Genomic DNA, 13,246 nt, shown 5'->3' with positions numbered 1-13,246 from the left:
GACAAAAAAATTACACAAGTGACACAAACGAGACCAAAATGACAAAAGCAAGAAACAAAATGACAAAAAAGTAGACAACAGAATCAAGACAAAAAAGCACAAAATTAAACAAACCATAAAACACAAAATGACAAAAATAAGACAAAAATCACAAGTGAGATAAAGAGGAAACACAAAATGACAACGTGAGACAAACAAATCAGACAAAAAAAAGACAAAAAACAAAAACAAGACAAAATATTACAAAAATGAGACACAAAATGACAAAAATGGGACACAAAACGAAAAAAACATGAGATAAACAACAAAAAAAGACAAAAAACAACAAAAACAAGTCAAAATATTACAAAAATGAGACACAAAATGACAAGAACAATGAGCAATCTAGTATTTTACGTTATGATCGAGGTCTAGAAATCATTTTAGATTTATAGTTTTACATATTTACACTCTGCAGTTAATACCTTCTCTCTGACTCTTCATTAAGTCATCCCGCAGGCCGGATTGGACCCTCTGGCGGGTCGGTTTGGCCCACGGGCCGCATGTTGGACACCCCTGCTGTAAGATGACATGGTGTGCTCACTTTTCACATGAATCCAGAGTCGCAGCAATCCAGAAGCAAGTCTTTATTATTGCTTTGGCGATCATGCCCTTCACAGTTTTCAGATGGAATGAACATCAGGTAGGATTTAATGAAATGAACTACGAAGAACTTCTGTCACACTGAGGTGGAAATGAACACAATCATGAAATAATTCAGTCATGGTCAGGCTCGTGTTGAGTCACAGCACGGTTTTACAGCAAAATAAATCATTAAGTAATCTCCTAGGATACATACAAGGAAGTGGTCAGCTAAACGCACTGCATACTAGAGAAATTGGGCTTTTTAATGTGTTATTTAGTACTAGTGACTCCTGTGATCACATCAGATCACAGTTAACCCTCCTGTTGTCTTCATTTATAGGCACCAAAAAATATTGTTTCCTTGTCTGAAAAAAATCCAAAAATTTAGCGAAAAAATCCCCCAAATTTCTGAAAATTTGCAAAACCTTCAGGAAGAAAATTCCAATAATTCCTTCTATTAAGTTAAGTTTTATTTTTGAAAAAAATCCCCTAAATTTGGCAAGATAATTCTTGTAAATATTTTCAAAAAATGAGTAAAAATCTTCCAAAGAAATCCTAAAAATATCTACTAGTGTAGATTGTCTTTAACAATAGTGCGCATGTGAAGTGAGACATGCAGACAGATTTAGTTTCTTTTCCTACAGTACACTACACTAAATAATGTCCTAAACAGTGCATGAGGATCTTTATCTTACAGTACTACCAGAGGCTTTCATGAATGTGTCCTCCAGAGAAATAAAAAGACAAAAGTTACTGACCAAATGTGATCCTTCAGTCTTGGGAGTGTCTGTCTTCTGTGGAGCGGAGACCACAGGGCTGCCTTCCATCAGTATCTGAACACATCAACTTCATCAACAAATACAGATTGAACCCACGTCTGTCTGTGTTGTGGGTTCTCCAAATCACAAAAAGGGGAAAACAGAAACAGCTGGTCCCAGTGGAACTACTGCTGGGTGGAATGCAAGTCGGACCTGAGCGTTAAAAAAACAAACGGTCTAATTTTACAACCTTTAAGCACAGCAGTGACACAGAAATATACAGGGTGTCCATAAAGTCTCTTTACAATATTAAGAATTTATTACAAAGGCAGTTGATAAGATATATTAACCAGATTTGTTTTATTGTAATCAGTGATTATTAACCCTCCTGTTGTCCTCATATACGGCACCAAAACATATTGTTTCCTTGTCTGAAAAAAATCCAAAAATTCTGGATTTTTTTTTAGAAGATTTTTATTAATTTTTTGGAAAATGTTTAGAAGAATTTTCTTGACAAATTTGGGGGATTTTTTTTTTTTTAAACAAAACCTTTAAGGGAAACTTTTAAGGAATTATTGGAATTTTCTTCCTGAAGGTTTTGCAAATTTTCTGAAATTTGGGGAATTTTTTTGTTGAATTTTTGGATTTTTTTTTCAGACAAGGAAACAATATTTTTTGGTGCCTGTAAATGAGGACAACAGGAGGGTTAAGAGATCTTATCAACTGCCTTTGTAATAAATTCTTAAAATTGTAAAGAGACTTTATGGACACCCTGTATTTCTGCATAATAGGAAGTGTTTTGGTGTAGGTGCATAGAGTGAAATCTTGGGGGTAGTAAAAGCCTACAGATGACTATATAAAAAGTATAAAATGTCAAAGCATGTGTCCTGCACTACTTTCAGAAATGTCCTTCGATCACAGTTCCTTACTCTGCATTATAAATCTAAATCTTAAGAGCTTAAAACACATTCAGAGGAGCACACTCCTAAAATGTCCATCTTAAAGCTGACTTGAAAGGCTTCCTTCCGTGAGCCCACTTTGACCTACTTGGCTGCTGCATTACTCCTCGGGGTGGAAAGCCCCGGGCTCCTGGCCCTCCGGGGGCCTCCGTGGGGGATTGTGAGGCTGAGCCAGAGGAAAACCCCTGAGCTTCTCTTGCAGACTACTTACAGCCAGCCTCATCTGGTCCTCGGCCCCCTGCAGAGACTTCAGCTCCATGGTGTAGAAGATGTAGAGCAGAGAGGTGGTCAGCAGGATGGCGAAGCACAGCACGGCCAGCAGGTAGAAGGAGGTCCGAGGGAACGGCTGCTCCGCTCCCAGAGCCAGCCAGGGCACGGCTGCGATGGCCAGCTCCAGGAACAGCAGAGCCAGACCCATGACTGCGGTGCGAGCTGCCGTGTAGCGCATCCTCTCAGCGCAGTGCAGGCCCACTTTCACTTCTGTCCGGGCCTCTGTCACAATGTCCACCAGCTCAGCCAGCCTCCCTAAAGCCACGAAACAAAGAAGAGACAGAGAAACTCAAACACCTGAAACAGTTTAACTAAAGTTGGAGAGCCAGAAAAAGAGTCCAGAGTAAAGCTAGCAGCTCTGTGAAGCTACTTAGGCCCCAAATCAAACGGGATTAATGTTACAACATACCATTAAATATTCACTGTGCTGCTCAGTAACTTAACTCAGACGGGGTTTATACCAGGATGAAATTACAAGACGTGGTCTGGAGGAGACATGGACATTCTGCAGAACTAGCCAGAGGAGACTACTTCTCTGTGGTTTATGCTTCTTTGAGGTTTATTATGAGTTGTAAAGTGTCAGTGCACCACTGTGAGTTATAATCTCAGGTTGGATGGCAGCTTTAGCCACCCTCCCCTGCCCCTCGTCTGTCTGTCTGTCTGCAACATTACTCAAAAACGGACCAAAAAATGAAATTTTCAGAGAAGTCAGAAATGGCACCAGGACCAAGTGATCAGATTTTGGCAGTGATGCAGCTTATAGTCTGGATCCATGGATTTGTTCAGGATTTTCCATTGCGAGATATAGCAGCTGTAACCATGACAACAAGTGAACGCAATTCTGCATCTGTACATAACATACACATGTACACCACATGCCTGTGCTCACACAAGACAACTTTTTTATTTAGTTACATAGTTTGTGGGTCGATCTACAGTCAAGCCCGAAATTATTTATACCCCTAGCAAATTTTGACTTAAAGTTACTTTTATTCAAACAGCAAGTTGTTTTTTTTTTGTTGACTGGAAATTACACAGACGTCTCCCAAAAGATAATAAGATGACGTACAAGAGGAATCATTGTGGAAAAAAAAATATTTCTCAGCTTTTATTTACATTTAATAAAAAAGTGGCATGTCCAAAATTACCCAAGATTCCATACCATTCCAAATAGTCCAAGCTGTTCTAAAGCATCGTAATTACCCCGATTCATTGGGAAAAGCTGTTTTAATCAACTGAACAGGTGAAAAACAGCAGCTCTCTGCAGATGGTTTGTGGACAGTCATGGCAAAGACTAAGCAGCTCAGTGAGGACCTGCAGCTGAGCATTGTGGATGCTCACCAGTCAGGAAAGGGTATAAGACCATATCTAAATGTTTTCAAGTTACAGTGGCTACAGTGCAAAGTATTATTAAAAAATAGTAATTAGAACAGCTTGGACTATTTGGAATGGTATGGAACCTTGGATTTTCCCATAGACTGTGACAGTTGGAATAATTTTGGACATACCACTTATTGATTAAATGTAAATAAAAGCTGAGAAATATTTTTTTTCACCACAATGATTCCTCTTGTACATCGTCTTATTATCTTTTGGGAGAAACCTGTGACATTTCCAATAAAAAAAAAATTTGCTGGTTGAATAAAAGTAACTAAGTCAAAATTTGCCAGGGGTATGAATAATTTCGGGCTTGACTGTATATTAAATGGCCAGGTTCTATGTTGCCATGATTCCTGAACACACAAATTGAGGAATGAACAGTCTTTGCGGAGCACTGTGCTCTCTGAGTGCTTTTCTTGTTATACTCTAAAACTGTTGGCCTTACTTAAAAATACACGCATTTAGTTGTATTAAGTGTTAAAAAGTACTATATGGCTCTCACGGGAATATATTTTAAAATATGTGGCTTTGACCAGATCACCCATATACTCTGAATACTCACCTCAAACAATGTTAAAATAAAGTTTTTCATTTTTCTTGCACTTGCTCATGAACCAAAACACCAATAGAACTGACCTCATGCTGGAGGGAGATGACAAGTAAAGGACTCGTTTTTAGAATCCATTCTGAGGAGGACGTGAATATCTTGACTACATTTTATGACAATGCACCTTCTAGTTATTGTTGACATTTCCACATCTGCTAACGTGGTCAGTACAAACACCTGCAGTTGAGTCCTGAGTCTTCGATGGTCTGTCAGCTCCGGTCTCAGCTGGACTGCAGGACTCCAGCCTCAGTTCAGCAGTGAGAGCCTCGTGGTCGGAATAAGGGAAGGGATGGTCGGGAACGGAGCCTTTGGTGGTGGACATGGAGTCGCAGTGAATGTCGGCCTTGGAAGAGCTCTGGATAAGATAAGATAATCCTTTATTACTCCCCATGTCAGGGGAAATTTCCAGTGTTACAGCAGCAACAACTTTCAAAGCAGCACTAACCATTTGTACAGTAATGACAAAAATTATAATAACACTAATATGTACAATATATACAAGAATGAGGAATGAAAAATGAATAAATACAGTACTACTACACTATAAATGATGTCAGCATAAAGCTGTCACAGCCAGAGGCTGTGATTAGGTGGCAGTGTTCGCTCCTCCTCCGGTCTGTTTTCTCTCTCTAGGTGTGTAGCAGTGGTGGGCAGCAGGTGTGGCTGATTACCAATCAGCTGATCGGGTGCAGGTGTGAGTCACTCATCAGGCTGCTGGGCTCACTATAAAGAGTGACTCGTCTCCTAACTAACATATTGACTCCTGCCTGCTTCTGTTGCCCGTCTCTTCTGGTTGGAAAGCCACCTGGCAAACTAAGGAGGACTCTGGCTGCTGCCACGCCACTACAGGAACACCATTCCACTGGGAGCTGGAACCACCGTGGCAGTCCACTACCTGCAGCCTAGGATTCCAACTGTTGGCTGCCGAACACCTGGGACAAGAATCACTGGTTCCAACTCCATACCAAAGAGAGACTATTGAGCTAAGTTCTCGTTCTAGCAGCATCAGAGAATAGAGCATTGTTGTTTTGTATAGTTGTTGTTCCTGCTTGTTTAGTGGGATTCTGGGATTAAAGTTTGGGTGATTTGTGTGAACTAGGTTTAGTAGTTGAAGTTTTGTAGTTTTCCTGCTTGGAGTTATCAAAGGTGGGTTAACTATTCTGTATATTGTGTTTACTCATTCCCTCTAGGAAGTCTTGTTACGCTTACTGCGTTTTCTAAGTTACTTCTGTTTCCAGTAACAGAGTTCCGGTTGTAGTTGTTTTTGGTTCAGCCGTTGTACAATAAAATCTTGTTTAATTTGAGTCACTCGTCTGCGGTCTCATTTCCCTGCTCTTGAGCCTCTGCACCTGCCGTAACAAAAGTGGCTTGTGGAATAAATGTGACTGTAAAAGTGCAAAAATGCCAGCAGAGGACTGTGCAGATTTGACCATGGTTTAAGATGATATGATAAAGTCGAGCCGTTAAACGATTAGAAATTCCTTTTGCTGTGAAAATAAAGAAATAAAAACAGGATGTGTGATGATACAAATCCTCCACCCACCTTGAACAGGATGTAGTCAATTCGAATTCCCTTGTCGAAGGGTCCGAGCTCCTTCTCAGTGATGAATGGGTTATCTGCTATCAGAGTCATGCCATCCTCACATCCCTGCAATGAAAAATACCTGATTTATTTAGTTTAAATGAAACCAACAAGTAGCAGACATGTCTGCTTTTACATCCTGGCTTCTGTTTCCATCATTTCTAGATGATTATTTTTACTCACTAATAAACCCAGGTGCAATTAAATTGTGTATATATGTTCTTACATTTTGTGTTTTTAGTATTCTGGTGGTTATGGTTTCTTTGTTTTTATTTATATTGTGTGTGTGTGTGTGTGTGTATATATATATATATATATAGTCTATATATTTTAAGTTTAATTAATAGATGTGTTCTCTTGCTTTTCTTACTGTCACTTTGCTGCTGTGACGTTGCAAATTTCTCCTTGTGGGACTAATAAAGGATATTCTGTTCTACTCTATAGCTACTTTCCGGCCAAACCCTGAACATGTGTTTGCAGAAATTGTGAGCAAAAGAAGCTTCATTTAAGTGCCACGGATCATCACACCGAGATTTAAGCTACGGTAAGTATTTCACCCCTTGTTTTACTGTAAAGTTGGTTAAATGTGAAAACAGCAAAAAGTAAAACACAAAACTTGGCAAAAAAAAATATTGTTTCCTTGTCTGAGAAAAATCCAAAAATTCAGCAAAAAAATCCCCCAAATTTCTGAAAATTTGCAAAACCTTCAGGAAGAAAATTCCAATAATCCCTTAAAAACTTTCCCTTAAAAGTTTGATTTAAAAAAAAATTCCCCGAATGTGGCAAGAAAATTCTTGTAATTATTTTCAGAAAATGAATAAAAATCTTCCAAAAAAATCCTAAAAATATCTAAAATGGTTACATATATATCAGTAAAACTTCTAATATTTTCTTGAAGAACATTCACATAAAAATCAACCAAAATCCAGCAAATTTTGCTGGATTTTGGTTGATTTTTTGTGAATGTTCTTAAAGAAACATTTTTAACATTTCTTTTTTTCCACCAAAAAAATGTTCAAAGATTTCCAAAAAATGTTGAAAATATGGACATCAGAAGTTTCACTGTGAAAATACTTTTTTCTCCACATTTTCAAACTTTAAAATGGGTCAGTTTTGACCCACAGGACGACATGAGGATTAATACCTGCATTTTCTATATGCAAATACATTTTTACATTAAGAGAAAAAAAATGATAATTTGAGAGGTAATGTGAGAACTAATGTTAAATACAGATGTGTTATATTATGGGATGGACTTAGAGACTGTTGAGTTTTTAAAAAGCATTGAAAGGTAAAATAATTAAGGACTGCAATGTAAAATGACTGACATGTGAAATGTTTAAGAAGAATAATTTAGAGTACATCTTGTGTTTTTTCTTTCATTTCTGGTATTACTGATATTCTGGGATATTTTATGGATTGTACAGGATAAAGAGCTTGTTAATTTTTCCTTTTTTTCATTTTTCTTTTCTAGTTTTGTAAGAAAAAAAATGTTGACTGCAAGAATGTATAATAATTCTTTGTCAGCTGAATGCACAAAACTAAATTACTGTACTGTAGTACTGTAACCAAAGTAAACCATTCATTAAATATGTATGTTGTGTAGCATTCTACATACATCAAATTTAGCAGTTTCTAAATAGGAGTCTTGCAGTCCAGTGTAAGACCTCAGCAGTCTGTTGCCGAGGTCCTGAGGGTGCATGTTGAGGTCACCGCCGAGAATGACCACGTCTGCACCGGCGGAGGTGTGGCTGACAGGAAGAGGAAACACATTATTTACCAAAGACGCATTTCCTCGTTAAGATGAAACTTGAAGACGATGTGATGCGGCTTTTAACAAACTCACACAGACACACTGGGTTCGACTAGACAAAAACATGCAAATAATCACCAGTGTAAACAAATAGGGGCTTGTGAAGCATGCGGAGGAGAATATACAAGCGAAGACACGCTACCGAATGAACTGCTGCAGCTCCCAGGCCTGCACCACTCTGTGAGGTAGATAAGAGTCCTTCTCTCTGCAGTACTCAGCATGCAGCTGAAACCAACACAGGGGACAGCATGTGTTCAGAAATAACAGACTGTAATATACAGGCAGGGTAAGAGCTGACGATGTGAGGCCTTACATGAGTGACGTAGACGTTTGCAGTCAGCCCACCAACGTTTAAGACTGCCATCCCCACAGCTTTACCTCCAAACCAGTCTCCATGGTGAGCCTTAATGTGAGGGAAAACGTCAAGTAGAAAAGAGAAGAGACAAAATATTATGAGCCACAAAGAGATGTAACATTTGGTAACGCTGTCCATACTCCAGAGAAAACAGAAGGCACACACACTGAATGAATTCAGCTTCACTTCATGACTTTTATGTCAATCAAAATTACTGTTCAGCTACCCGGGTTATACATTTACTTTGCCTCAGAAAAAATATTGTTATTTTTACTTTATCTGACATCTGCATTTACAAGCTCTCTTGGATCGGTATGTTAACTGGTTTTCAACACAAATAAGCTTCCAGTTTCAACAAACTTCTGCATTTTGTATTTTTTTTTTGTTGTTTCAGGACATGTTGAGCATACTGAAAAATTGTTACAGTCTCACTAGATGGCAAAATGTATTTCTAAGACTCATTGGTAGACATATAACCTTAATTTAACCAGATAAAACCCACTGAGATCAGGATCTCTTTCACAAGGGGCACCGTTCAATGGTCTCACGCTGTCTGTCCCTCAGGATAGAACTGAAGGCTCTAAGCAACCACTTCCTCCTCAACCACAAGAACAAAAAATGCTGCTCATATATAATAGTATAATTTTTTAAATATATTTAATTTAAGAAAAGGCATTTAGCAAAAACAGGTGCTTTTACTGTTTACTTTTACAAATTTTGCATGTAGAAAGTTGAACTTTTAAAGCTTTTGCATCCAAGTATTGCTACATCTACTAATGGAAAGGATCAGAATACTTCCTCCACACTTGAGTCAAACACTATTTTGTGCGTCGCAACTCTCCCAACTTACCATGTAAGGATAACCATTCAGTGAGTAGCGATAAACAAACGTGTCATGGATTCTGTACTTGGTGAAAATGGCCAGTCCGCTGCCGATGACTCCACTGCAGAACAAGAGCAAAAAAGCAAGACAGGAGCTGAAGTTGTGTGGCTACTTTTATTTATCGTTCTCTGTAGATGTGCATAACATCACTCTAAGAACAAGTAGGTTGTTATCTGCGGGAGATGTGAGAGCTTTTCAACTAGAGCTGACATTTTTGTGAGCTGCAGAGGGAATTACAGAGGTAGAGCCTTTGATTAATGCCTTGGTATGAAGGTCAAGACAGAATTAAGCAGCAAAAAGTTAATCCTTTAGCTAGCTCCTGGGCTTCAAAGCTGTGCAAGTACAATTTTTTCTGACTGAAAGACATTCAAAGTTAACAATCTGACAAATAATTGTACAGCACTGAGTGTGGGAGAGAATAAAAGCCTTACCTTTTGAAGTAATGAGAGTGAGGATGAGTGCAGGCGAGTTTCTTTTTCAAGCAGAGGTAGTCTTTCTCACTCCACACCTGAAAAACATCTTTGTGTCACTTAACCCTCATGTCATCCTGCGGGTCAAAACTGACCCGTTTTAAAGTTTGAAAATGTGGAAAAAAAAATATCTTCACAGTGAAACTTCTGATGCCCACATTTTCAACATTTTTGAACATTTTTTTGGTGGAAAAAAAAGAAATGTTAAAAATATTTCTTAAGAACATTCACATAAAAATCAACCAAAATCCAGTGAATTTCGCTGGATTTTGGTTGATTTTTTTTTTTTGTGAATGTTCTTAAAGAAAATATTAGAAGTTTTACTGATATATATGTAATCATTTTAGAATTTTTAAGGATTACTTTGGAAGATTTTTAGTCATTTTTGGAAAATATTTACAAGAATTTTCTTGGCGAATTTGGGGGATTTTTTTTTTTTTTTTCAAATAAAACTTTTAAGGGAAACTTTTAAGGAATTATTGGAATTTTCTTCCTGAAAGTTTTGTAAATTCTCACAAATTTGGGAAATTTTTTTGCTGAATTTTTGGATTTTTTTCAGACAAGGAAACAATATCTTTTGCTGCCTGTAAATGAGGACAACAGGAGGGTTAAAAATGCAGAATACAAGTCTAAATGCAGATTTATGACATGAGGTTGGTTCTCATTTCAGAAAACACTCACTATAATGGAGCGCATGAGCTGAAAAAGTCTTCACATTTTTGCCTTCAACCTACCTCTTGCAGTAAGACGATATCATGTTCTTCCTTGGACAGCATTTCCCCGATCATGGCGTAGCGCTGAGGACAGTGTTTGCTGAGGTAGCGGATCCCCCTGCAAAAAGAAACACAGGAAGTCTGAATGGGGAAGCTTGTAGCATATATGTATCAAGAAGAAAATGCATCAAGAATCTGATATTTGAGCACTAGAATCTGTCAGAGACACTGACCAGCAGTTCAGAGAGAAAACCCGCACATTGACAGAGTCTGCGTTGTCCATGCCGGCAGATCAGAGATCAGTAGGAGTGACGATGGAGTGTCAGATCAGGTGAGGCGACTGGGACAGATACTGATGTTTCACACAAAAATGACTGTTAGATGTTGTCGTCCGAGGCCCAAACATCAACTGTATGCACATAAGCACTGATTAAACAGGAGCAATTCATCCAGCTATTGTAATCTGACACTAGATCTTGTATGGCAGGGCTTTCAATCAAACTCATTCTAGTTCAGGCCCACATTCAGCCCAATTTGATGTCAAGTGACCAGTAAAATCACAACATAATAACCTCTAAATAACCACAACTCCAAACTTTTCCTTTGTTTTAGTGCAAAAAAGTACATTCTGAAAATGTTCACATTTAAGGAATTATTTTCTTACAAAACATCATGAACAACCTGACATTTCTTAAGAAAAATAAATTCAATTTAAAACATTTTGCCTCAGTTTATCATTTACACATTACAACTTCCAGATCACAGTTTATCTACAAAGGAACAAAACATTTAGTCACGGCTATGTTGAACTGCATGATGTAGCATTTTATTGTATGATCAAAATGACAAAAAAAGACAAAAAACAAGACAAAATATTACAAAAACCAGGTGTACAATGACAAAAATGAGACACAAAACGACAAAAACTGAGACAAATGACACGGAACAAGACAAAAAAGATAAAAACTTAGACAAAAAAAGCGACAAAAAACGGACAAACGACAAAAACGAGACAAAAAAATTACACAAATGACACAAGCAAGACCAAAAATGACAGAAGTGAGAAACAAAACAGCAAAAAAGTAGAATAACTGCACGTGAGACAAAAAGGAAACACAAAATGACAAAAATGACAAAAAGTAAAATACTATATAGAAACCTGTGACTAAATGTTGTGTTCCTTTGTAGATAAACTGTGATCTGGAAGTTGTAATGTGGAAATGATAAACTGAGGCTAATATTGTTGAAATCAAATTTTTTTTTCTTAAGAAACTTCAGGTTGCTCATAATGTTCTGTAAAAAGATAATTCCTGAAATGTGAACTTTTTGCACTAAAACAAAGGAAACATTTGGAGTTGTGGTTATTTATTATAGGTTTTAATGCTGCGATTTTACTGATCACTGGAGATCAAATTGGGCTGAATGTGGCCCCTGAACTAAAATGAGTTTGACACCCCCTGACATAAGTTTTCTGTACTGTCTGCCTTACAAAAACCTTCAGATAAATCTACCATTTGTTTTCTCTTTTTTAAAGAAGACAAAGTAATAATGAGTATGCTGCATTCACTGGCCCCAGAGTGCTGACATGGCTTTGCTCTGTCTGGAGAGAAAAGGGTCAGAGGCACCAGTGCTTTTGAACAGACCGAACTTATTCAATGAGCCAGAACCCAAATAAACAACGTGTTTGCTGTTGAAAACCTCACATTAACCTGAAGGTGTACAGTTAGTCTGCGAAATACCGTTAGACGGATGCTGAAAAATGTAGGCTAGGGAGAAAGCATGCGGCTACGTTAACATTAACCCGTAGATAATGAGGATGTTTTAAGCTAAATACTTCAATCAGCACACCTGTTAGCCCCCTCGATGTTTCCCCAGCAGATATTTCGATGAAACACTCACTTATGATGCTGTTAGCTTGTAGCCGCTAGCAGGTAACCGCAGTTAACCATGAAGTTGCTAAAAACGACCCGAGCTAGCCTTTTAGCCGGTTTCCGTTAACTTGTCACCGGTTTATTCGTTAATTCAACTCACCTCACAAAGCCGTGGACGTCAGCTGAAGTGAACCTGACCGTAGATGTGGAGATGTAGTCACGGTGTCGTAATTTCAGTTTTTCGCTTCGGACTCAAAGCGCTTCCTGTTAGCTGCGTGTTAGCTAACTGCTATTGTCACCCGAGTCAATATTTATTATGAGAAAACAAAGTCGGACTCTCAGCATGTCACAAAACAAAGAATGACTTAGTGGTGTTTGGCTGTTTCCATTGCAGCATGATTTTCCTGCCGGCGGAAAGTCAGCTGACATACATTTGAGGCCCCCTAAGCGCAAGGACTTCTGGGAAGTGAAGTTCTTTTAGCCAAAAGCTTCCTGCAGGCAGCGGTGAAAGAAGCACTTTAATCAGTGACGGTTCTACACAAATTTTACTTGGGGGGTGCAGCGTTTAATCACAGGGGACATTAACAATGACAACAATGATATTTAAGCACTAATTTTTTTAATGTTTTATTTACTTTATATTAAAATAATAAATTTGTTTTTGTTTGTTTGTTTTTACAAAAAATGCATCAATTGAAACAATGAGGCTATCAGGGCCGATGTTGAAATGTGTAACATCAGAAACATTTGAAATCAATCATGTTACAAAAGTGGTTTGGTTCCCTGACATTCAAAATCCTAAAACTACAGCAACAGGATACGGTGGTGATGCTGTCTGGGAAACTGGTCCTCAAATATGTTAAGATCCAAGGCCTTGATCTGTCTGGATTCTATACTGAGGAGTCGTACATCATTCCTGGACTCGCTGCTATCTGTGGAAAGATGCACAGCAAACACAGTT

At 38.1% G+C, this 13,246-nt stretch overlaps 1 protein-coding gene across 1 annotated transcript; it reads right to left on the bottom strand.

The window, feature by feature from the left end:
- Positions 1-611: 611 nt before the first annotated feature.
- Positions 612-12,715, bottom strand: smpd2b (sphingomyelin phosphodiesterase 2b). The gene is made up of 11 exons (XM_023263552.3): positions 12,446-12,715; positions 10,648-10,766; positions 10,436-10,532; positions 9,663-9,739; positions 9,199-9,292; positions 8,307-8,396; positions 8,136-8,218; positions 7,799-7,931; positions 6,142-6,246; positions 4,776-4,953; positions 612-2,866 (listed from the first exon to the last, which is right to left on the bottom strand). Exons 2-11 carry the CDS (start codon positions 10,695-10,697, stop codon positions 2,442-2,444), a joined length of 1,332 nt encoding a protein of 443 aa, XP_023119320.2. The 5' UTR covers positions 10,698-10,766; positions 12,446-12,715; the 3' UTR covers positions 612-2,441.
- Positions 12,716-13,246: the final 531 nt, after the last annotated feature.

The sequence above is a fragment of the Amphiprion ocellaris genome, chromosome 5 (genome assembly GCF_022539595.1).
Source record: "Amphiprion ocellaris isolate individual 3 ecotype Okinawa chromosome 5, ASM2253959v1, whole genome shotgun sequence".
In the NCBI taxonomy this organism is placed as follows: Eukaryota; Metazoa; Chordata; class Actinopteri; family Pomacentridae; genus Amphiprion; species Amphiprion ocellaris.
The sequence above is the reverse complement of the archived record's forward strand: the minus strand, read 5'-3'. Positions and strand labels throughout refer to the sequence as shown.